We start from the raw sequence: 25,208 nt of genomic DNA, 5'->3' as shown, positions 1-25,208 counted from the left end.
GAACATTACTGTCTTAGCAAATTTCAAAAATACAATACAATTTTATTAACTATAATCACTATGCTGTACTTTAGATTCTCAAAACTTATACATCTTATAATTGAAAGCTTGAATCTTTTGAGCAACATATCCTCCTTTCCCTCATCCCCCAGCCCCAGGGAACCACCATCCTACTCTGTGCTTCTGTGAGTTTGATTTTTTTAGATTTTACATGTAAATGAAATCATACAGTATTTGTCTTTCTGTTTCTGGCTTACTTCAATTAGCATGATGTCCTCCAGGCTCATCCATATTGTTGCAAGTGGCAGGATTTCCTTTTTTATGGCCGAATAATATTCCCTGTGTGTGTATGTTTATGTGCGTATGATGTTTTCTTTATTCATTCATCCATTGACAAACACTTAGGTTGTTTCCATATCTTGCCTACTGTGAGTAATGATGCAATAAACATGAGAGTGCAGATATTCTTTAGGATACTGATTTCATTTCCTTTGGATATACACCCAGAAGTGGGATTGATGGATCATATGATAGTTTTATTTTTACTCCTTTGAGGAACTTCCATACTGTTTTCCATAATGGAAACTTCCTAACATTGTATTATATATTTACTTTTATGGCCTGTCTCCCCCACTAGAATGTAAGATCTCTGAGGGTAGGAATAAAATAGAGTGTTCAATAAGTATTTTGAGAGGTTGGAATTACTTTTTAATAAGCTTATTGAAGTAAAATGTATATACCACAAAATTTTGACCCATTTTAAAATGTAGAGGGCTTCCCTGGTGGCGCAGTGGTTGAGAGTCCGCCTGCCGATGCAGGGGACACAGGTTCGTGCCCCGGTCCGGGAAGATCCCACATGCCACGGAGCGGCTGGGCCCGTGAGCCATGGCCGCTGAGCCTGCGCGTCCGGAGCCTGTGCTCCGCAACAGGAGAGGCCACAACAGTGAGAGGCCCGCGTACTGCAAAAGAAAAAAAAAAGTAGAAATCAATGTTTTCTTAGTAAATTTGCCAAGTTGTGCAATTATCATCACAATCCAGTTATAGAATATTTCTGTCACTCCAATAAGAATCCTCATGCCTGTTTCCAGTTAATCCCCATTCCTACCTTCAACCCCAGGCAACCACCAATCTACTTTCTGTCTCTATAGACTTGCTTCTTATGGATATTTCATATAATGGACCATACAATTTATGATATTTTGTGTCTGACTTCTTTCACTTAGCGTAATTATTTTGAGTTTCATGGTAAGTTTATGTTTGGCTTTCTAAGAGACTACCAAACTGTTTTCCAAAGTGGCAGTACCATTTTGCATTTGAGGTTGGGATTATGAACATACCATTTTACAGATGATGAAACCAGATTAGACTTGTCAGATGATTTGCCAAAAGTCTACTTGGGTTGTCAAGTGTTGGATTTGAGATTCAAATCTGTTTTTTGTTTTGGGTTTTTTTTTTAATATAAATTTATTTACTTATTTTTTTTAATTTTCGGCTGCATTGGGTCTTTGTTGCTGCACGCAGGCTTCCTCTAGCTGCAGCAAGCGGGGGCTACTCTTCGTTGCGGTGTGCAGGCTTCTCATTGCAATGGCTTCTCTTGTTGCGGAGCATGAGCTCTAGGTGTGCGGGCTTCAGTAGTTGTGGCTCGTGGGCTTAGTTGCTCCGCGGCATCTGGGATCTTCCCAGACCACAGCTCGAACCCATGTCCCCTGCATTGGCAGGCAGATTCTTAACCACTGTGCCACCAGGGAAGCCCTTTCGGTTTTTGTTTTAACTTTAGAGTATGCACTCTTGAAACTAACCCCACAAATGCCGCCGACAATGAGTCACACCTACCCAAATACACTTCCCTTTCGTGACAGATTTAACTATTCTCAGACAAGACATTTAGGGAAAGGTGGTGGATGTCGGATGTCTGACTTTGGGGAAGTACATTTGTTTTGTAGACAAATGAGAAAGATGGCCAGAATGTGAGGATGGGGAGATGGATTAGAATCCCTTTGAAGATGACTAATGAAATGATAGGTCCAAGCGACAGTCCACGGGTGATCAAACCATTAGGGGACAGTCGGATGGGGAATTTACAAACACAGGATCAGGCTGATGGCACGTGAACCCCTTGATCAGTCTTAGTCCTCAGTAAAAGAGAGAGACAGCCAGACATCATATCCTCCTGGTGAGTTTCCAGCACCACCTAGAAAGAATTGAATATCTTTCAATTCTTGAATTTGGGGACAAAGGAACCTGTTAAATGACATAAGGGGATGCGATCAGCCAGTACCAAATTATGCGAAACCGCAGTGTGTCCGTGCAGGTTCATCAGCAGTAACAAATGTGGGCTGCCCTGGTGGCGCAGGGGTTAAGAATCCACCTGCCAATGCAGGGGACACAGGTTCGAGCCCTGGTCCGGGAAGATCCCACCTGCTGAGGAGCAGCTAAGCCCATGAGCCACAACTATTGAGCCTGTGGTCTAGAGCCCGCGAGCCACAACTACTGAAGCCCGTGTGCCGCAATTACTGAAGCCCGTGTGCCTAGAGCCTGTGCTCCGCAACAAGAGAAGCCACCGCAATGAGAAGCCCGCGCACCGCAACGAAGAGGAGCCCCCGCTCACCACAACTAGAGTAAAGCCTGCGCACAGCAACGAAGACCCAATGCAGCCAAAAATTAATTAATTAATTAATTAAAAAAAATAAAGTGGAGAAACTTGGCAGGTACTTCCAAGGGATCAGTTAGCATTGCTAGTGATGGAACTAATTGAGAAAGACGCATCACTTCCTTGGTATTTCTGCCAAAATTGCATAACCTGAATTTAATCATGAGGAAACATCAGACAAACCCATGTTGAAGGACATTCTACCAAATTACTGACCTATATTTTTCCAAAATGTCAAGGTCATGAAAGACAAAGAAAGGTTCAGAAACTGCTCTGATTGAAGGAAACTAAAAAGACAACTGAATGCAAAAAGTGAGCTGGGAGTTTCTTCTGCTATAAAGGTCGGTAATGGGACAATTGGTGAAATCTGATTAAGGTTTGTAGATTTGCTGATTATGATAATTTTACTGAGGTTATATAAGAGAATGTCTTGTCCTTAGGAAACACAGTGAAGTATTTAGGTAGATGTATGTGTGAATAGATAGATACATAAACAGACAGAAAGGCAGGAGCCTGGACTGCGGGTAAGTGGGCATCGTCCTTCTTACCCAGGATCAATTTTCTCTGAAACGCTTATATATGAGAGAGAAATTAATTTCTCTTATTTAAGGTACGAATATTTCGTGTTTTCTGTCATTAACAGCAGAATATCATTGATATCATTATTAAAAGAAATAGTCCAAAAATCATAAGGTGATGTACGGAAGCTACAATGTCATTCACAATGATAGTAGTGGAAGACGGGAATTTTTGTTGAAATGGCAACATCACGCCAAGTGAGTTCAGCTGCTCAGATGCTGCAGAAACTACAGATATGGAATCTAGAATTGTGCAGTCAGCACTGTAGCCAATGGCCACATGTGGCCAGTTACACTGAAATTAATTAAAGTTAAAATTCAGCTTCACACTGGCCACATTTCACGTGCTAAATGGCCACAGAAAGTTCTACTAGACAGCACTGCTCTAGATTAAGGAGTCTAGAATGGTTCTCAGAATATGGTCCCAAGATGATGCTTTTTCTTTTTTTAAAAAAAATATTTATTTATTATTCATTTTTGCTGTGCCGGGTCTTAGTTGCAGCACATGGGATCTTCACTGTGGCACGCAGGATCTTTTGGTTGCGGCATGCATGTGGGATCCAGTTCCCCAAGCAGGGATCGAACTTGGGCTCCCTGCATTGGGAGCTCGGAGTCTTACCCACTGGACCACCAGGGAAGTCCCAAGATGATGCTTTTTCTAATCACTGGCAGGGCTTGATGAAAAACATGCATCGCTAGGGTCACTCCAGACCTATTTAATCAGAATCTCTGACTGGGGAGCGTAAGAATCTGCATGTTAACAGGTTCTTCCAGGCGATTCTGATGCTCCCTAATAGCCAACAGCCTCTGTAGGGAAAAAGGAGGTGAAAGTCATCTTGCATCCCTACAGGTTGGTCCATTCCATTCTAGGCTCTGAGATTTGAGAGATATTAGCAAATCAGTTCTTCAGACGGCCATACTGAGGAGAATGAGATGTGATTTGGTCTTCAATCAAGGACTGCCTGAAAAAAAGAAAAAGGAAAAAAAAAAAAAGGGAATTCCCTGGCGGTCCAGTGGCTAGGACTCCATGCTACCACTGCAGGGGGCCCAGGTTCGATCCCTGGTTGGGGAACTAAGATCCACAAGCTGAGTGGTGCAGCCCAATAAAAGGACTGCCTGGGTTCAAATCCAGACCCCTCCACTCACATGCTCCATGACCTTGGGCACATTACTTGACCTCTCTGTGCCTCAGTTTCTTTCTCGGTCAGAGTGCCTATAATAATGCCTTCCCTTCAGAATACAGTACCCCAAAACTGTTGCTTCTCCTATTTTATTTTCTTCACAGCACTTAACATTCACCCATTTGCTTTGGCTTTCATTCATTCAACATTTATTGAGCACCTACTGTGAGCTGGCTACTGCTCTGAGCACTGAGGCCATTCAGAGAGCAAGACAGACAAAAACTCCTGCTGTCTGGCATTTAGAATGGGACTGGCATTCTTAAGGGGAAATAGAAAATAAACAAGACAGGTACTTCCCTGGCGGTCCAGTGGTTAAGACTCTGCGCTTCCAATGCGGGGGGCATGGGTTTGATCCCTGGTTGGGGAACTAAGGTCCCACATGCCGCGCAGCATGGCCAAAAATATAATAATAATAAAATGAACAAGATAAAGAAGCGAAATGTGTTGCGTATGAGCGAGTAGCAAGGGAGGTAGATAGGATTAAAAAAATTGTGTTCATGGCCAGAGGCCTCACCCAGCGTGTGATATTTGAATACAGACTTGAAGGAGGAGAGAAGAGTCACAAAGATGTCTGCAGGAAGATCATTCCCAACAGAAGGAACAGCAGGTGCTAAGGTCCTTTGGTGGGAACGTGCCAAGTACTAAGAAAGATGCTAGAGATGGTGGTGAACAGGATGCAGTCCTATCTGCAAGGTGTTCATATTTTAATTAGGAAAATAATTAAATAAAAAAGGGACTTCCCTGGGGGTCCAGTGGTTAAGACTCTGTGCTTTCAATGCAGGGGACGCAGGTTCGATCCCTGGTCGGGGAACTAAGATCCCACATGTCGTGTGGTGCAGCCAAAAAAAAAAAGTAAATATTTTAATTAGGGAGAAGTAGACCGATGTGTATTACACCGCCAGGTGGTAAGAAGGTGAGGGGCTAGAGAGAGGGAAGAAGGTGGTCAGGGCAGGCTTCTCTGAGGAGACGGCATCTGAGCGGATGCCTGAAGGAGCAGGTGAAGGAAGCATGTGGGTGTTTGCGGGAAATTGATTGACCCTGGCTTGGCCTGTGCTTCTTCCTCCTCCCAATCCCAGCGAGGGCTCAGGTTTCCAGAGGTTGTCTTTGAATTGCTGGAGGAAGGGGAATTCCGATGGGGGGTGTGGGTCTCAACTTCTGGCCACCGTCTGCCCCACTCCTCGCTTCAGCTGGCTGCCCCAGCTTTGAGCTGGTGTTGCTGGGCGGAGCTTCAGCCTGAGGGCCTGGGTTCCCCATCAAAGCTCCAGATCTATCCTCAAAGGAGCCGCTGGGCCCTGTGCCTGTGGGCAAAGGAGGGAGGGTCACTCTGGAGCCGAGCTAGGGACCCACCTTTCAGCTGCACCCCAGCTGGGCATATCCTGGATCCTGCTGTTGCTGGTGGAGGCTGGCAGCCCACACTCCTCACTCCTTCCATGGCAAAGAGGGGTTTGAGGATCTTTTCTCTGACCCAGTGGTGGAGCTGGCAGGATCTAGAGTCAGCCCGCCTGAGTTCAAATCCAGACAGGCACTGGCCCAACCGGCTGTGTGACCCTGAGCAGCTCACTTAACTTCTCTGAACCCACATCTCCATAAAAGCAGTTTATAGTAACTCCAGCCTCCTGAGGATTCTGTCTTCCTGCCTGAAAAGTGCTTGAGGAGGGTGGGCCATTCCTTTCAGGAACACTGTGCTTTAGAGCGGTATCTGGGCCTTTGTCTCCCAAGACCATCTCTCTAGCTCCCCAGGAGGGATGTGTACTGGGGATGAAGAAGCAGGGGTGGGGCCCCACCGCCTGCCAGGCTCTCTCTTTGAAGGATAGCATGGAGGTCCTGGGCCTAATTAACCACTGGGAGGGGCCAGATAACTGCCCTAGGGAGAAAGTCAGTGTTGACCCTGTTTTCTCAGAAGCCACTGCAATCCTGTCTCTGGCTGGGCCAGGGCTGGGGGCACCGAGGAAAGACTGGCAAAGGATGAATTGTCTGAGCAGTAGCCACCCTCCCCTGTCCCATCCACCCCCAGCCACAGGATGCTAATGGGGGAACTGCCACCTTAAGCCTAAAAAGACAACAACCACCAGAAAGAGACATTGAACCGTTTATTGGCCTGGGCCTGGGTCTCAGGCACGAGGGGCATCCGGGGAGCTGTATGAGGGGAGACAAGCCCCCGACTGGCTCCTTGCCCCCCCAGAGATCCCCTCTCCCAGCCTTTGCAGTCATGAGAAATCACTTTGAGGCGTGAAGTTTCCTTCCCCCAGGTGAGCTGCACCCCAGCTCTCAAGTGGGGACATAAGCAAGGAATTACAAAGGAGTCTGTGCGGGGACCAGATCCCTCTTTGGTAGCTTCAACACAGACGTGGGGAGACAAAATAGCATCGATTCTGGGGAAACAGGGTGAGCAGAAGGGATCACAGACATCACACACACACACACACACACACACACAGACACTGACAGACACACATAAATATACATTTGTACCGCAATGTCCCTTCCATCTGTCCACAGAACTTAACAAAGTCCTTCTGAAGCGGGCAACAGGAGGGCATCCCACAATTGTCCTCGGCACCCCTACCCCCATGCTCCGTTCAATACAACCTGAAAGGAGGCACAGCGGGCTCAAGGCTGCCCTGCTTTATGAGATCTGGTACCTCGGCTGGGTCTGGAGGTGAGAGAGTTTGGGGGTGGTTGTTTTTTGGGGGTCTGGGGCCCTGTACCAACAGCTCCCCTAGAACTTTCTCCAATTCCACCCTGCCCCACTGGGAGGCCCAGAGCCCTCTTCAGGCCCCCAGACCGGTTTTTCCAGCCCTGGGTGATTCCTCTGTGCCCCGAATAGTGCAATTGGCCAATGAGGTCTGAGAATGGGGATTAGTTCCCCACCGCCACGTGCTTTCCTGGCATCTCACTCACAAGAGTCAGAAGAAAGGGAAGAAGTTGCCAAAGTGGCAGCTGGTGAAATTTGGGGAAGCTGTGGATTTGAGCCCGGGAACTGTTAGCCAGGGCCGCCCAGAACGGTCAGGGAGGAGGTCTCCAGCCCCTCAGGACAGTGGTTCTAGGGAAGTGGAACCACAAGAGAAGGTGGCAAGGGGGCTAAACTCAGAGAGGGAAGTCAGGCACAGGACGGAGGCTCAGACTGCCCCTGCGCTGTGCTCCTCTCGAGCACCTGCCTGCTGTCACCTGGGCTCTTTCCAGGTCTGCCCCCCACCCGGCCCTCCCCACGATCCAGTTCTGAAGAGGTCACTCCAGCCACCTCGCTGGCCTCCAGGACCCGGCTGCAGTTGTGCCATCCACCTGGTCAGTGCCTCAGTCAGCCAGCCCAGGTGTGAAATATCGTCAGCAACACCCAGGTCTGTGGAATGGGGGCATCTTGCTTGGCAGCCCCATGTCTCTGTCCCAGGGCACCCGGTACCTCTCCATGGAGCCCTCTGCTGTGGTGGCCTGGTTGTCAGCCCACTTGCCCCTCAGACCATCGTGTTGCCCTCCAGATACGTGGGTGATGTGGGCATGTGTGTGCCCCTCTCCAGGGAGCTGGAGCTGCGGAGAGGCAGGAGGCGGTGGCCCGGGGTCCCATCTCGCCCCCCTTGCACCCCTGCTGCCCGCCGCCAGCACTGCAGCGGCCGTAATACCTCCCGCCTCAGGTCCCGGCTGCGCCATGTGTAGATGACAGGGTTGAGCAGTGAGTTGAGGGTGGCAAAGGCAAAGAAGTAATGGGCCTGGTAGAGGACAGGGCAGGCCCGGACAGGACAGGCATAGTCCAGGAGGAGGATGCTAAAGGCGGGCAGCCAGCAGAAGATGAAGACGCCCAGCACGATGGTGACCGTCTTGAGCAGGGCCAGTGTCTGCGGGCCAGCCACATCGGCCTGGCTGGAGCGGACCACACAGTAGATGCGGATGTACAGGGCTACGATGGCTGACAAGATGACCGAGAAGATGGTCACCACGCAGAGGACGTAGGGCTTGGCGTAGAGCGGCAGGACGGTGGAGCAGGCCTCCAGGTGGCCCAGGCAGTTCCAGCCAAGGATGGGCAGGCCGCCGAGAACCAGCGAGATGAGCCACGAGGCCGCGATGAGCAGCAGCATGCGGCAGCTCTTGTCGCTGCCGTAGAGCTTGACCTTGGCGATGGCCACGTGCCGCTCGATGGCGATGGCCAGGAGGCTGAAGACAGAGGCGGAGAGCGTGATGAAAGCGGAGCCCTCACGGGCGAACCACTGCACGGGTGTCAGCCCCAGTGTGACAGAGCCCGAGAGCAAAGTGTTGGCTATGAAGGCCACGCCCGCCAGCAGGTCTGAGGCAGCCAGGTTGCCCAGGAACAGGTACATGGCCGAGTGGAACTTGCTGTTGCGGGCGACCGCGATAAGCACCAGCAGGTTTTCCACCACGATGGCGCAACAGAGGATGACGATGAGGGCTGAGGCCACCTGGCGGGAGGGCGTCTCCGTCGTGTCCAGATTCTCCTTGGTGTAATTATAGTGTTCCTTGACCTTGCTGGGGCTTAGGTACTCTGAGTACACGTTGCCCATGGTGGGGCTTAGTAGCCGGCTGGGGCCATGGGGCTGTCAGAGCTGCAGAGAGAAAAGATAGACAGATGGGTCAGTGCCGTGGCTGCTGCCTGGGCTGACTCTGGACGGCTGTGGTTCAAGTCCCAACTCTGTCACGTGAAGTCAGAATTATCATCATCTCTGCTTTACAAATGGGAAACCGGAGAGCTCAATTCACTTTCCCAAAGCCTCAAAGCTAGTCAGTGGCCAGAGCCTCCGAGACCCACTTCAAAGCCTCTATAACCTCTAGGCTACAGTGTCCTTCAGAGGAACAGAAGCTCCCCCAAAGGGCATGAAAGACACAAAATGGACTTCCGGAAGCCTTACCCACCTACCCGGAGAGGGAGTCTTCGCCAGGACCTGGAGGGATTGTCTCATTTCTTGAAAACACTGGAGCCTCAGGCCTCATGCCGCCTGCCAACCTGGGTCAGTGAGATGCTCTCGCTGATAGCACCATCCACCCACTGCCCTGGATTTCAGGCTGGGTCTAAGCCTAGAGGCCATACGTGTTCCCAAGATAAGGTCTTGGGGAGACACCTGAGGTTTGAGCACCACAGAGGTCACGTCATTTTCAAGGACTCAGACCCTGCAGGCAATCCAAGGTTCAACCCCGCTCCACCTCTGACACGCTGTGGGATATTGTGCCAAGTCACTCAACACTTGACCTCTAAGTCTCAATGGCCTCATCTGTGCAGTGGGGAGAAGAAAGCCCACTTCAGAGGGGTGATGGGAAAATCCCGTTGAACGATACACGAGGCACCCTTAGCATACAACAGGCACTCAATAACTATTAGCTAATATTATTAGCTTCCCTCTTCCTGCCACACCCACAGCTAGGGACTAGGTGCTCTCCTCCCAATCTTTTGGTAAGGGATGTTGAGTGAGCCAACCAGGCAAGATTCCCAACAGCCTGATCTCATCAGCACCATCTAGCCCTGCCCTGGGACAGAGGGTCCTAGTGTGGTGGGCAGGGCGCTGGCACCCCCCTCCCCAGCCAAGATGAAATCCAGACGGAACAAACAGGGTTGAGTCCCGGCTCCTCAGTCACATCCGGTGCAGGGAGGCTGGGAGGGGGTGATGGGATGGGGGAGCCACAGGAGACCCGTCTGGGAGGTCCTGGCTGGGAGGATGGGGCAGCTGTGCGAAGCCATGTGAGTGGTGAGGGGGCGTGAAGCCCTGGGGGGAGGGGGGAACGGTATTCGCTTTCATGAAAGCCTGAGTCACCCCTCTCTCAAGGAAAACTGAGCCGTGGGGGGAAGGGGCGGGAAGATGCTCGTGGGCAGAGAGGGTGAGAGGCCGACTTCATGGCCTCCCCCCAGCTTGGTAGTTGGGGGGCGGGGTCTCAGAGGAGCTGGTGCAGTGACTGCCTTTCACGAGGGGCACAGGGGAGCCAGGAGGAAGCTCCAGACCAGCCTTTAGTTCAATGCGGGGGGGCCGTGGGAAGAGACCTCCCCAGGTCCCTGGAAACACGCCTAGCAAGGACCACGTGCACACCAGGAGTGCCAGGAGCACCGTTCCAGAAAAGGCTGGTTAGGCCGGTTCCCAGTGAGCCTGGGAGCGATGAGGGGCTTCCGGGGTCGTCCAGCCATCTCAGTCCCGGACACCCCCTCAGAGGGGGTGCCCTGGCTCCTGGCCCGATAGAGACAGCTGCTCCCCCTGGGCGAAGGGACATCCGTCCTAGTTTGGGAACAGAGAAGGGCTTGTGCACATCCCCAGGGACTGTCGCCCCGCCCAGATCGCCACACAGAGGCTCCTTGTTCCCCTGCCGGACGAGCCCCGGTCGCCCCGATGCCCTCTGCCCATTGCAGCCGGCTTGGCCCAGGTCTGGGCCTTACCAGACCGGCCGTCGGGCCAGAAACAGCCCGCGCCCTGATTGGCTCATTTTCAATTCCAGGGCATTGAGCAATTCGCCTATTGGCCTGAGCTTTCCATCCTCGACATTCGATTGGCCCAGTTGGGGGCGCTCTATGGCTAGCACTACTGATCTGGTCCTTTACAGGCGGTTGGAGCTCACTTCTTTCCAGGACATTATTAAGACTGTGTGGATGTCCCCGGGGAGAGTTTGAACCACGGCCTGACCGCTGGGTCACCCCGACCAGACGCCCCCAGGCTGCCCTGGCCTACTGCCCCTCCTGGGGATCATAATTGAGAATCAAGGACCCATCGCAGGTCTGGGAAGCACACTTGCTGGTGGGCTAGAAGCCCAGGGTGTGTCCCAAGGCCGCCCCCTCTGCCGCCGCTCAGACCCCTCTCTTGTCTGGCAGCCAAGAGAAAGATTTATGGCCGCTTCCTAGGGAAATAAGAAATGGTTTCAGGACTTCCCTGGTGGCGCAGTGGTTAAGAATCCGCCTGCCAATGCAGGGGACACAGGTTTGAGCCCTGGTCCAGGAAGATCCCACATGCCGTGGAGCGACTAAGCCCGTGCGCCACAACTACTGAGCCTGCGCTCTAGAACCCGCGAGACACAACTACTGAGCCCGTGTGCCACAACTACTGAAGCCCGTGTACCTAGAGCCCGTGCTCCCCAACAAGAGAAGCCACCGCAATGAGAAGCCTGCGCACCGCAACGAAGAGTAGCCCCGCTCGCCGCAACTAGAGAAAGCCCGCGCGCAGCAACAAAGACCCAACGCAGCCAAAAATTAAATAAATAAATAAATTTATTTAAAAAAAAAGAAAGAAAGAAATGGTTTCAGCCCTCGTACCCCAGGGACTGACCAAAATGTCTGTCTTCTTCCCTGAGGGGAAGATCCTCACTTTGGGCAGCCTCAGGAGGGGTGGTTCATTAGAGAAGGGGAATCTGAGGCCCACAGTGCCTCCGTCTTCTCCACTAGGACCTTGCTTAAGGCAGGTTCATGCTTCCCAGAAAGAGGAAGCAAGGTCTGGAGGTTGGGGCTGGCACAGTCACCCCCAGGCCTTTCCTGCTTCCCCTCCCTGTGTCAGGCTCCCAGGCCTGGCTAACACAGGGCCTGACTCCCTCCCAGAAGACGTCCCTGGGCTCAGCACTGGGGAATGGCCGGGCCTGAAATGGAGCAAGGGGGACAAGTGACAGGGTTTGGAGGGAAGGGAAGCGAGACAGACCAAGACTGTTCAGGGGGAGATTAGGAGAGTAGAAGGCAAGAGGAAGCCTCAGTGGCTTCCAGGAGACCCTCCCCCAAGTTCCATGGAGGAAGACCCTGTGGTTACTGTTCCCCTGGGCACTCACTGGTCCCATGCCCCATGCCCTAGGGCAGCCCCCTAGGCTTGGTTTCCCCTCAGTTGCCCTCTACACTGCCAGTCTCCATGCAGCATCCAGGGGGAGCTTTAAATTTATAGCTCCAATATGTCACTCCTCAGCTCCAGATTCTTCCATGGCTCCCCACTACCTAAAATGGCCTGGCCCCTGCCCACCTCGTCTCCTCCCACTCTCCCCCAGGGTCAGTCCACTGCAACCACACTGGCCTCTGACGTGTCAGCCCCGTTCTTACCTCAGAGCTTTTGCCTCTGCTGTTTCTCCACCTGACATGGCCTTCCCACAAAGCCCATCTTTCAGGTTTCTGTTTGGCGGCCTCCTCTAACCACCAGGCTATCCTAGCCGCCTTCCCTAGGCCCTTTCTACCTCAGCATCTTTTTATTATATTCACAGCACTTGCCAATTTCAGCAATAATGATTGTATTTCTTGTTTTCTGTCTGTTTCCAGGGTAGAATGTGTGTCAGAGGACAGCAACTAAGTCTGTTTTCACTCCCTGGAATGATGCCTGGCATACAGAAAGCGCTCAGAAAACATGTAGGATGGATGGATGGATGGATGGATGGATGGATGGATGCGTGGGTGGATGGATGACCAAACGAACGAGGCCCCAGTGGGCCCCCGAGGGCGGAGGCTCCTAAACTCTGCCCAGGCCCAAACAACAGCAAGGGAGGCTGGAGACGCCCCTGGTCCGCTGGGAGGCCACCCCCACCAGGCGAAGCCCAGCTGGGCGTCTCCGTGGAGACGGCGCCACGACCCGACCCCGCCCTCGGGCTGCAGTCTCGGCCTCCTTATCTGGCGGTGGAATGCACGGTATCCACACTCGCTGCCTCTGGGGCCGCGCCTCCTCTCTCCCGCGACAGCCACACGCGGGTGACCCACACATCTCCAAGTGGGGGTGGGGGGCTCCTCTGCGTCCAGCCAGGGGCCCAGCCTCGATATTCCCAGAGGACTGGGGAGAGGTGGGGACAGATCCCAGCAGCAGCTGCACCGCGAATGCCGCACGCGTGTCGCACCACGCGGGGGACCGTGGGCTCAGCGCGTGGCGCCCGGAGCGTCCGATTAGGGCACAGTCGGGAGAGGGGATGGAAATCCCCGGGTGAGTCAACTCGTGCCAGAGGAGTGGGCGAGGTTCCCACGCTTGGCTGGGCCCGGAACCACGCGGGGTCCGCGCCACGGGTGCCTTCACCCACGCCCCATCCCCGGGTCCCAGGGGAAAGAAGAGACGCCGGAGCCACGCAGTCAGGTTCAGTTTCCTTCCAGAACAAAGCCACGACCCCGCGGGGGGACTGGAAGAGCCGAACAACTCGGGGAAACTGAGGCAGAGGACCAGATGTGGAGGAGGTGGGCAACTGCCTTCCTCTGGGGCCCCGCCCCTTGGCCTGGAGGTACTGCGGTGCGCGGCACCTTTCGCCTTCGCCCAGCCGGAGTCAGCAAAGAGGGGAGTCCTCCCCTCCCCCATACACACTCCCCAAACCCCCGGTACGGGGGCACGCCATCCAGCCTCCCAGTCTCTGGCCGAAAGCGCTCGGATTCCGCCTTCTCCTCGGGGCCAACTTCCTGCCGCTGGAGAAGGCGGGAGCTCAGTCTGGGGGTTCGCGGCTGAGGCAGTGGGGCCTCTTGGGGTCGTGGAGAGGGCGCACGATGACCACTCTCTCGGTGCAGCAGGAGCACGGGCGGCGCGTGCGCGCCCGCGACGCCCCCGACCCCTGGCCGGCGCCCCTAGCTCCGATCCCGCGACCTCCGGGGACCAGGGCCCGCCCTTTCTGCTTCCCCCTCGCCACGCACGCTCACCTGGCTAGGCCGACCCGGGTCCTTGCCCTGGCCGGAGGGGCTTTGGCGTCTGCGTCCCCGGGACGGCCGCGGCTAGGGCTGGGACTGCCCGCCGGGCTCCTCTGCGTCCCGGGGCTGGGGACCGGGGACGTAGGGGGACCGGGAGAGGCGCCGCCTCGGCCCCCACTTGCCCCGCCCTATCTCCGCCTCCTTTCCGGCGGCAGCAGCAATGAATTCCAGATGTGGCCTGCCCAGCGGGGCGCGCGCGAGGGCGGGCGGGGAGGAGGCGGGCGGGGAGGAGGCGCGCGGGGTCCCTTTGTCCGCACCCCCACCTCCAGCCCTGCGCCTCCCAGCCCCCACCCGTGAGAAGCGGTCGGCGCATGACGTCACGCAGCCCCGTGCTGTCCAGTCGCTCCTGGCCAGGTGACCTCAACCTGAAACGACTGTCTTGGATTGCAGATGTACTCTTGGCCCATCCCTGGGAGCCTGGAATTGGAGGAGCACATGGAATCCCCTTTATTTACTCAGCGAGGAGCCACGAAGCACCTACTAAGTGTCAACACAACAAATAGGCATTAAGTGCCCACTGTGTATTCATTCAACAAATAAGCAAGTTCCTACTATGTGCCAGGCCCTGCCTCAAAGAATGGATTGGTTTTTGCCTTGATAAGGCCCCAGAATTCAGGCGCTGGCCCCTCTGCCCTAGAAGACTGGGAGCACCCAGAAGCTTCCACTGCCTCTGTCAGTCGATCGCTCTCGCTGTGGTTGACCAGCAGGCCCAGGCTGAGTCCTGCCTTTCAAGTTTTGAGGCCCAATCTTCTATCCACTTCTTTTTTTTTTTTTTTGCCGTGGCACGAGGGATCTTAGTTCCCTGACTGGGATGGAAACCGTGCCCCCTGCAATGGAAGCGTGGAGTCTTAACCACTGGACCACCAGGGAAGTCCTATCCAGTTCTTTAGTTTCCCTCTTTTCCTCATTCAGCTTTTCCTGGGCATATCTGGGTGCCTGGCTGCAGAGATGAAGCACACCTTCATTTACTGACGCGTGTGTGTGAAATCAGTGACTAGACAACACGCCCCTCACTCCTTCAACAAATGTTTTTGGTGTACCTGCTGGGCACAGCGGTGAACAGAACAGGAAAAAAAGCCCTTGCCTCCATGGAACTTATGTTCAGGAGGGTACTATTTGTGAAGATGAATACATAATCTGCTTATATGTTTACTTACTTATATGTTTACTTACCACATACCGTAAGCACCTGCTATGTGCCAGATACCATACTAAAAGGCTGGAGATAGATCAGGAAACAAAACAGATAAAACTCCCTGTTCCGATGGAGTTGATGTTCTATTGTATGTGCTCAGAATATCCAGAATATTGCAAGAAGAAACTGATAAATTTCCTGGGCGAGGAACTGAAAGATAGGGGACAGGGGACAGGAGGGAGGTAGCTTTCACTCTGTGAACGCTTTTGTACCTTTTGACTTTTGTAACATGTGCCCTATTCCAACAATAAATTAAATTGAAAGGTAGACTGCTTGATACCCAGACAGTGCAAGAAAAAGGAGGGAGAGGGTATTATCTATCTTCTCTCTCTCTATCTATCTTTTTTTTTTTTTGCGGCACCACGTGGCTTGTGGGATCTTAGTTCCCCAACCAGGGATTGAACCTGGGCCCTCAGCAGTGAAAGCGTGGAGTCCTAACCACTGGACCACCAGGGAATTCCCTATATGTATATAATACTTCAGTGAAGAGTGTTGAAAAGCAAAATGACAAAAAAGTGTATCTGCACTGCCATGTTCATTGCAGCATTATTCACAATAGCCAAGGTATGGAACCTAAGTGTCTGTCAACAGATAAATGGATGAAGATGTGAGATATATATATATATATATATATATATATATACATACACACACACAATGAAATATTATTCAGCCATGAGAAAGGAAGTCCTGTCATTTTCAACAACATGGATGAAACTTGAGGGCCTTATGCTAAGTGAAAAAAGCCAGACAGAGAAAAACAAATACCACATGGTATCACTTTTATGTGGAATTAAAAAAGACAAAGTCAAACTTACAGAAACAGAGAGTAGGAAAAGTGGTTGCTGGGGCTGTGGTGGGTGGGGAAATAGAGAGAGATTAGTAAAAGGGTGCAAACTTTCAGTTATAATAAGGTCTGGGGATTTAATTTACAGCATGGTGACTACAGTTGGTAATACTGTATCAAACAATTGCAACTTCTGAGAGAGTAGAACTTAAATGCTCTTACATCCACAATAAAAAGATAAATATGTGAGGTAAAGGATGTGTTCATTAACTAGATGGGGGGGACTCCTTTCACAATGTATACCTATATCCAATCACCTGGATGTACACTTTAAATATCTTACAATGTTACATGCCAGGGATACCTCAGAAAAGCTGAAAATTTACAAAAAAATTGTGGATGCTTAAATCCCAGACAATGCAACCCATTAAAAAAAAAGGGAGAAGTTCAGCACACTCTTCTGTATGCATACTGCACTCCATAAGCAGTGTTGAACAGCAAAACTTTGAAAAAGGAAATTAAAGTTGATCCGTTTATGCCTATTAAAAAGTAAAATGGAGTAGTCTTGATATGAAACTGTGTTCAACATGTTAAGATGAAAAAAGCGCCATGTAAACCAGTTGCTTGTTTGCCTGCCTGCATTTCTGGATATATTTATAAGGGCTGTATAAATACACACACATTTGCCTGTGGACCTACAGGCCATCTCCAGGAGAAGGGCACAAGACACCGTCACAGCGGTTACCCCCAGGGAGGGGGACGGGGAGGGTGGCAGGGGAACAGGTGAGAGGGGACCAGACTTTTCATGGTGTACCCTGGGGGTGGGGGGGGGGACTGTTTGAAATTTTTAGCTCATATTACCAATTCAAAAAATTTACAAAGACATGAAAAATCAAATCGAAGGTAACAAATCACCAGACTTCTAATGTAAAATTGTTCCTGTAATAATAATAATAACAAATAGTATCAATAAGATAAATAAACAATAACATTGCTAATAAACATCTACGCTATTATTCAACGTGTCGCTATGAAATAAATTTATATTAAGAGTAAACATATTGGGGGCTTCCCTGGTGGCGCAGTGGTTGAGAGTCCGCCTGCCGATGCAGGGGACACGGGTTCATGCCCCGGTTCGGGCAGATCCCACATGCCGCGGAGCGGCTGTGCCCGTGAGCCATGGCCGCTGAGCCTGCGCGTCCGGAGCCTGTGCTCCGCAACGGGAGAGGCCACAACAGTGAGAGGCCCACGTACCGTCGGTGCAAAAAAAAAAAAAAAAAAGAATAAACATATTTAAGTTATGAATAAGGAAATGAATATTAATCAATATATTAATGTTACATACAGGTATACAGCATATATATTTATATAATGCAACATAGAATGCTCTGTGCCAGCTCTGGTGATACCTCGTTGGTTTCTGCCAACCAAAACTGACAGTGCGTTGGAGGAGACCGAAGAAACCAGACCGTTCTAACACAGGGTAGCAGGGCTTTGATGCGAAGATAGGAAAAGCCAGAGAGTGAATTCACTCCTTTTCCTGAGCCAGATTTCAGTGTCCACTTAGCTCCGGGCCAGATCTTGGGGTCCACTCAGACCTCAGCACAACCTTACCGAATCCTCTGCCCAAATGAAGTGCAGCTGTACAACCTCTAGAAACCAGGTGTTCAACCCACAAAGGACAAAGTACTAAAAAAACTGGGTCCTCTCCTCGCCAGAGAGCTATCAGAGCGGAAATCTAAGCCCTCTGTGAGGATCTGAGAGCTGGGGAGGAAGTCCCCCCCCCAGCTTGCCTTGGCTGGCTCAGCAGTTTGCTATCCCCTCAGGGACCTGTGGGTGGGGGGGTACTATCAAGGCTGCAGACATATCCGGCCGTCTGTTAGGGGGACCATGGCCCCTAGACAAAGGTGATGTCCCCAGGGATACACAGATACACCAGCAAGCCACTTCTGCCTCACCCCCATCACCTCCCACTTCTGGGGTAACATGAGGTCTCCACTGGGTCAGCTGAGGGAACGGGCTAGAGAATTGGGAAACACCGGCATAGACGCCCTGATGGTCCAGGGTGTCAAAGGGGAAAGGTGAACCATTCCTAGGGGGGATCCCTGAGTGAGAGAACAGCAGAAGAGGAAGGAAACGGGGCCCTTGCCTTGGGGAGCTCCCAAGCAGGGGAAAAAGAAGAAAAGGAAGAGGCTTGGAGCAGTCTCCAGTAATTACAGGGCCACTGACAATAGTGGCTTACACTCACACGGACACACTGTGCTGGGTGCGGCTCTATGAATCCTCCAACCCTAGGAGGTGGGTATTATGATTATCATCATCATCCCATTTTTTTTAAATAGACTTTATTTCTTAGAACAGTTTCAGGATCACAGCAAAACTGAGCAGAGCTAATTCCCTGCTGGTCCAGTGGTTAGGATCCCATGCTTCCACTGCAGGGGGCACAGGTTCAATCCCTGGTCGGGGAACTAAGATCCTGCATGCCGCGTGGCATGGCCAAAAAAAGAAAATGAAAAAGAAAAGAAAAGCAAACAAACAAACAAAAAAACCCCAAAAACAAAATTGAGCAGAAAGTACAGAGATGTCGCATATATCCCTTGCCCCACACACACATAGCCTCCCCACCGTCAACAGCCCCTACCAGAGTGGCACATTTGTTACTTTCTTTTTTTTTAATATATTTATTTATTTATTTATTTATTGGCTGCATTGGGTCTTCGTTGCTGCACGCGGGCTTTCTCTAGTTGCAGTGAGCGGGGGCCACTCTTCTTTGCAGTGCGCGGGCTTCTCATTGTCGTGGCTTCTCTTGTTGCGGAGCACGGGCTCTAGGTGCGCAGGCTTCAGTGGTTGTGGCGCACGGGCTTAGTTGCTCCGCGGCATGTGGGATCTTCCTGGACCAGGGCTTGAAGCCGTGTCCCCTTCATTGGCAGGCGGATTCTTAACCACTGTGCCACCAGGGAAGCCCACATTTGTTACTACTGATGAACCTACACGGACACATTGTTATCACCCCAAGTCCATGGTTTACATGAGGGTTCACTCTTGGTGTTGTACAGTCTGTGGGTTTGGACAAATGTATAATGACACATATCTACCATTATATCAATAGTATCATACAGAATAGTTTCGCTGGCCCAGAAAGCCTCTGTGCTCTGCCTATCCATTACCCCCCCGACCCGTCCTTAATCATTGGCAGTCATTGATCTTTTTCTGTCCCCATAGTTTTGCCTTTTCCTCACCCCATTTTAAAGATGAGGAAAGTGAGGCACACATCCGTGGTAGGATTTGAACTAGAGCTCTCTGTCCTCTTTTTCATCCCAAGTCCCAGACCCAGTCCTGCCGTAGTGACACCCGTCCCCATTCCTCCCCCATTGATTTGGAATAGAAGGGCGGTGGTTATTACTGAGGACCACGTCGGTCACTGGTGACATGTAGAATGTTCTTCTCTGTAGTCCAGAGGTGAAGGAAACCCTCTGACCTCTGATCCCACCCCAGCCCAAACTTGGTAAACTCCCCCCAGTTGATGAGGTCTGGGACTGTCCTCCATCCGCTCTGGGCCTCCACTCTCCCCCCACCCCCAGCTCTCAGGTTTTGGCAGAAGGAACTGCACAAGGAGAAGTGTCTGAGACAGGTCCCAACTTTCTCAACATCACCCCAGGGCTGGGGGAGGGGCCCAGCTGCAGAGAAGCTTTCCAGATGCTGATCTTGGCAGGCAGCGGAGCTGCAGCGGCCTTGTTTCGTCCATCCATGGGCTTGAGGTCCACTTTCAGCTTCAGGAATGGGGTGGGGAGGCTGCCGGTGGAGGCCAGTCCCTGCCACGTCTGCACCAGATGCAGTTTTAGCCCATTGAGCCTGGGAAGGGTGGGCTGTCTCTTCCAGATGAGGGAGACGTACATAGTTAGGGGAGAGGGGAACCCCAAAGGCCCACTTCAGCCCCCCACCAGCATAATAATAACAGCTGACCCATATATCATGTGCCAGTTACTGTCCTAAGCTGTTTGCAAATATCAGCGCATCAAAAGCTCACAACAGCTCCTTTAACTGAGGGATGAATAGACACACTGCAGTTTATCTTCACGTGGAAGACCACTCAGGCATATAATATTTGAAACCTCGAGTTCTGAAAGGAACCAGCGATATAGAACAACATGGATGAATCTCACATGCATCACGATGAGGGAAAGAAGGCAGACGCAGAAGACTATATACTATATGATTCCATTTCTATGCCATTCTAGAAAAGGCAAACTATAGGGACAGTGAGCAACCAGTGACTCGTAGGGCCTGAGGGTGGAGGGAGGGGTTGACTACAAAAAGGCGTGGGGGAATTTTTTGGTAATGGAACAACTCTATATCTTGATTGTGGTGGCGTTTATATGACTGTATATGTGTGCGGAAACTTGTGGAACTGTACACTGAAAAGGGGAGACTTTATTTGTTTTTCATTGTATCTTAAACAGAAACCCCTCACAACTGCCTTACATCAGTAAAAGTCCACTTAGGAAAACAGACATATCTCAAACAGAGGGGCTTTAATACAGGGGTTGGTGACCTAGATGGGAAACCAAAGCATGGTGGGGGTGAGATAACTTGCATATTAACAAATAGGGAGGCCGTGTCCAGTGGGAGATGCTGTCAGAAGCAGATGAGGGGAACTACCCTGGCTTCTCCCATCTTCTCGCCCTCCAATCTACCCTCAGTGCCTGCCTTTGGCTAAATCTGGGCACAGATGGCAGGGGACAAGGGGGCTATCCTGTGCAGGGGTCAGCCCTTAGCCATGGGGCAGGGACAGAGCAGGGAATGGGTGACCTGAGTGTACACAGGTGCAAGGCTGACACAAAACATGAGGAAGGGGTGATTATACCCCCATTTTACAGAGGGGGAAACTGAGGCCCAGAGAAGCCATGTGCCCTACCCAGGGGTTCAAGCCCTGAGGGGGTCTGAGTCTCTGCCAAAACCCAGGGGGCTGTCTCTGCGCCTTTTTTTCTGCTCCACGCACCCGCTTTGACGCTGAACTGAAGGGAATGGAAACATCTACGCAAATCAGGCCCGTCCCTAGGGGTTGGTGGAGAACGCCTCAATGGGGATCCCTCCTCCTCCTCACACGTTTGGCAGTCACCCACAAACTGAGCTGCAAACAAACACACAGCACATGTTTTGGCAGTGGATGGCGATGTACTTTAAACAGCTCCCCCAAAGAGGTCAGACCGCCCCCCTATCAATCCTGCACTCATACCCTGCATCTTCTATCTGAAGGTTGCCCCCCAACATTCCAGCCTTGACTCTGGCCTTTGTGAAAACCCTGGCACAGTGATGGGGGGCTAGGAATGGCCAGGTGTTGGGGGGCCCTCCAGCTTCCAATATATGCTCCCTAAATTGCTATCATGCCCGTGGCCAGCAAAGACCCTCTCCGGGCTGCAAGGCTGATGCTGGCCCATTGGGGACAGAGGTCACCTACAACTGAGCCTTTGATCCACAGGAATGGGCTGGACACCTCGACCTTTGACTCCACCCAGGCTTGGGCCAAAACGGTCAAACTTTGAGCCTCGCAGTGTGAAGGTCTCCAGGTCATTACCTCCCTTTCATTAAGGCTCACAATCAATAATGCCAGCGGGGGAACAGTGTGCAAACTGCTTTCTCTACATTCCATTTGTTCAATTACTATGTATTGAGAACCTTCTGGGTGCCTGGCACCCTTCTCCTTCTTAGCATGGGGGCCCAGCAGTGAAAGAAACAAAGACCTCTATCCTCCAGGAGCTGATGTTCTAGTGGAAGAGACAGACAAGAAGCAGGATAAATAAGAACATGATGTCATCTGTTAGAATGTGGTGTGAGTTCTGGAAACAATGATACTGGGAAGGCAGATTAGATATGTGGGGTAGGAAGGGACTGATTTTTAGACCCAGTGTCACCTGAGAAGGTGACATTTGAGTAAAGACCTGAAGGAGATGAGGGAGTGAACCATGCAGATATTTAGGGGAGAGTGGTCCACGTGCAAGGGACAGCCAGTGCAAAGGCCCTGAGGCTGGTGTGAGATTGACAGGTTCTGGTGAGAAGACCAGTATGGCGGAAACCACAGGGAAATAGAGGGGGACAGTGAGAGGAAGTGAGGACAGGTCCTGCAGTGCACTGTGGGCTGCAATGAGGACTTCGGCTTTTTTTCTAAGGACTTTGGCTTTTGCTGTAGGAGGCATGGAGGGTTCTGAGCAGAGAAGGGACGGATCTGACTCAAGTACTTACAGGCTCCCTTTGTGGCGGTGGGGGAAAACACTGTGGGAACTGAGGATGGAAGGAAAGAGAACTCATCCTCCACACAGCTCAGTAGGGGAGAGTTTGTGCGTGTCCCACCTACCAATTAGGGCCAAACTCTGAAAGTGCTAACCACTGGCCCAGGGACACCCAACCAATTAGCAGCAGCCCCTGGATCTGAACCTGTCTATGTGACTCCAGTGCCATTGGGTAAATAATCATTCATTGGGTACCTTATGTACCTGTGACCTCAGGGGGTTACAGATCTTGAGACCCAAGAGACAGAGAGGGGGGCTCTGTTTCTGGTAATACCCCTGCATTAGGATGATGAACAAAGGAATTCACTCAAGAAACATGTATTGAGCGCCCACTGTGTTACAGGCACTATGCTGGCTGCAGGGAACAAGACAGAGCAAAATTTCTGCCAAGAGGGGGAGACAAAATTTCTCCTCTAGTAGGGGAGACAGACAAAAAGCATTAAAAAAAAACCCAGGAGGGACTTCCCTGGTGGTCCAGTGGTTAAGAATCTGCCTTCCAACGCCTGCCTTAGATCCCTGGTCGGGGAACTAAGAGCCCAAATGCCGCGGGGCAACTAAGCCCGCATGCCGCAACTACTGAGACCCCACGCTCTAGAGCCCACGTGCCACAACTAGAGAGAAGCCCGAGTGCCGCAACTAGAGAAGCCCACACGCCACAACCAAGACCTGATGCATCCAAATAAATAAATAAACAAATATTTTTAAAAAGATAAAGATCCTTAAAAAAAAACCCAGGAAATTATATAGGATGTTAGAAGATAAGTACTGATGGGAAAAAAATAGGGCGGGATAAGGTAGTCAGAAGGGCCAAGGGTGGGGATTGCAATTTGAAATAGGGTGGTCAGGACAGGCTTCTCGGAGGAGGTGACATTTGAGCAAAGAATTGGAGGTGAGGGATCGAGCCATGTGTAGCTCTGGGAAAAGTATGATCCAGGCAGAAGGAACAACAGTACTAAAGGCCCTGAGGTGGGTTCAACATAAATGACTGAGTCAATGAACTAAGCTTGTGGCCATCAGGAAAGTCCAGCCACCCCTTCCCCCAGTCCCCACTTCTGGCTTTTGCGACTGCTGTTTCCTCAGCCTGGATCACATTTTTTCCGTTGGACAAACTCCTGATGGACCCTCAAGCCTTAGCTCTCCGGTTGCAGCTTCAGAAAAGTTGCCTCTGAGACCCCCGCCACCACAGATTAGCAGTTCTTCCCCTGTGCTCCCACAGACCCTGTAGACCTCCCCTCCCCCATTCTGATCTTTCAACCTTCTGCACTGGGCTGTGAGTATCTCAAGGGTGTCAGCTGGCTTTACCCCAGCAGTACACAGTAGGTGCCCAATAAATCATTAAGCAGCTAAGTGCTGTTCCGTCCTTCACCACATAAAATCTAAATTCTCTTGCACAGGACAGACATGTAAATCTGTCTGTAAAATAATAAACTGGTTCTGGGAGAAGACACACAGCTGGTTGTGGTGGTGGCTTCTGGGAAGGGAAAGAGGTGGGTGGGGGCAGGGCAGGGAACAGAGGGTGGAGACAGACTTTTCACTCTAGCTTTCTTTTTGTAGTTTTTGGACTTTTCTTTACGAGGTGTGTGAATTACTTATGCAAACATAAAATGAATAAACAAAATTGTACAAAATTAAAAGACCTTTTAAAATTGCAAAGGGTGTGGAGTTTGAAACACATATCCACAGTTCTTGCAAGGATAGAAGGCACAATGAAACACATCATAAGTTTTCATTAATACTTCACAAAAATATCCATATGTTATATATCAGATGCAAAAACACAAAACAAAAGCCTTCAAGTCTTCCACGGTCCACCCCCATCCCTACCTTGGCTTTTTTTTTTTTCCTTTTTGACTTTTTATTATTTATTTTTATTTGGCTGCATTGGGTCTTAGTTGTGGCACACAGGCTCTTCGTTGCAGCATGCAGTCTTCTTTCCAGTTGCAGCGCCCGGGCTTACTTGCACCGCAGCATGTGGGATCTTAGTTCCCCCCACCAGGGATCGAACTCCCGTCCCCTGCATTGGAAGGCGGATTCCTAACCACTGGACCACCAGGGAAGTCCCCTACCTTGGCTCTTGTCTTGCTTTGATGATAAAACTCACCTTCAAAATAATAGTAATAACAATAATAATAAAGCTACGCATGCTTTGCCTCCATCATTTCATCGAATCTCACACCTCCCCATTTTCCAGATGAGGACACTGAGGTTGGCTCCCAGACCACCGTTCTCGGCGGCTAAACTCGGTCCATTTCTCACTGGTAATCAAGTGCTCAGGTCTGGCCCGCCAGGGCAGGCTGCTATGGGCTCGTGGCGCCGCCTGGAGGCCTGACGGGGAACGTGGCAAAGAACCTACAAAATGAGCGTTTGGATTTCCGTTGGTGAGAGTGGACGGGGGAGGCAACGCAGGATCTGTGGACTCCCCAGTTTGCTCTCGGAGAGTCCTGGCAGTCTGAGATGCGACAGGACCTTGGCCTAGGAGATGGGGGGAGACACATCTCCTAACCTGACGCATTTGAGGGGGACGTGCCCTGGGGGGATCTAAGAGGAGAAGCACGATCCGCCAGGCCCTACTCTGAGGGCTTTCTGTGAGAGATAACGCCCTGCATTTAAACAAGCAAACAAAACCACGTTTCTGGAGAAACCAACCGCTACGGTCTTGGAGGCCCAAAGCGGGCGGGCCCTGGGGACGTGGCCGACAAAAAAAAAAAAAAAAAAAAAAAAAGCCTAACAGTTATTGGCCATATTCCCTTAGGTGCCCGCCCTAGCACCGCCCAGCCACTTTTCCAGACTGAACGAGCTCATTGGCTGAACGAGGAGCGTGCCCTTTGAGCAGGGAGGTTTCATTGGCTGGATTACCGCACCGGCTCTTTGGGGGCGGGACCGAAGAGGGGGCGGGGTTTCTTGCTGTCGGGTCGCGCTCCCAGGTGTTGCA

The 25,208-nt window shown here is 51.4% G+C and overlaps 1 protein-coding gene across 1 annotated transcript; it reads right to left on the bottom strand.

Annotated features, from left to right (window-relative positions):
• Window positions 1-6,502: 6,502 nt before the first annotated feature.
• S1PR2 (sphingosine-1-phosphate receptor 2) lies at window positions 6,503-14,078 on the bottom strand. Its single transcript, XM_082650944.1, has 2 exons — window positions 13,960-14,078; window positions 6,503-8,962 (listed from the first exon to the last, which is right to left on the bottom strand). The coding sequence occupies exon 2, from the start codon at window positions 8,918-8,920 to the stop codon at window positions 7,862-7,864; it is 1,059 nt and encodes a 352-aa protein (XP_082507070.1). The 5' UTR covers window positions 8,921-8,962; window positions 13,960-14,078; the 3' UTR covers window positions 6,503-7,861.
• Between the last annotated feature and the right edge of the window lie 11,130 nt (window positions 14,079-25,208).

This window comes from Grampus griseus (genome assembly GCF_964374135.1).
Source record: "Grampus griseus genome assembly, chromosome: 3".
In the NCBI taxonomy this organism is placed as follows: Eukaryota; Metazoa; Chordata; class Mammalia; order Artiodactyla; family Delphinidae; genus Grampus; species Grampus griseus.
The sequence above is the reverse complement of the archived record's forward strand: the minus strand, read 5'-3'. Positions and strand labels throughout refer to the sequence as shown.

Bases quoted from the DNA above. Each gene is read 5' to 3' on its own strand.
- S1PR2 (XM_082650944.1), bottom strand. From the start codon at position 8,920: ATGGGCAACGTGTACTCAGAGTACCTAAGCCCCAGCAAGGTCAAGGAA.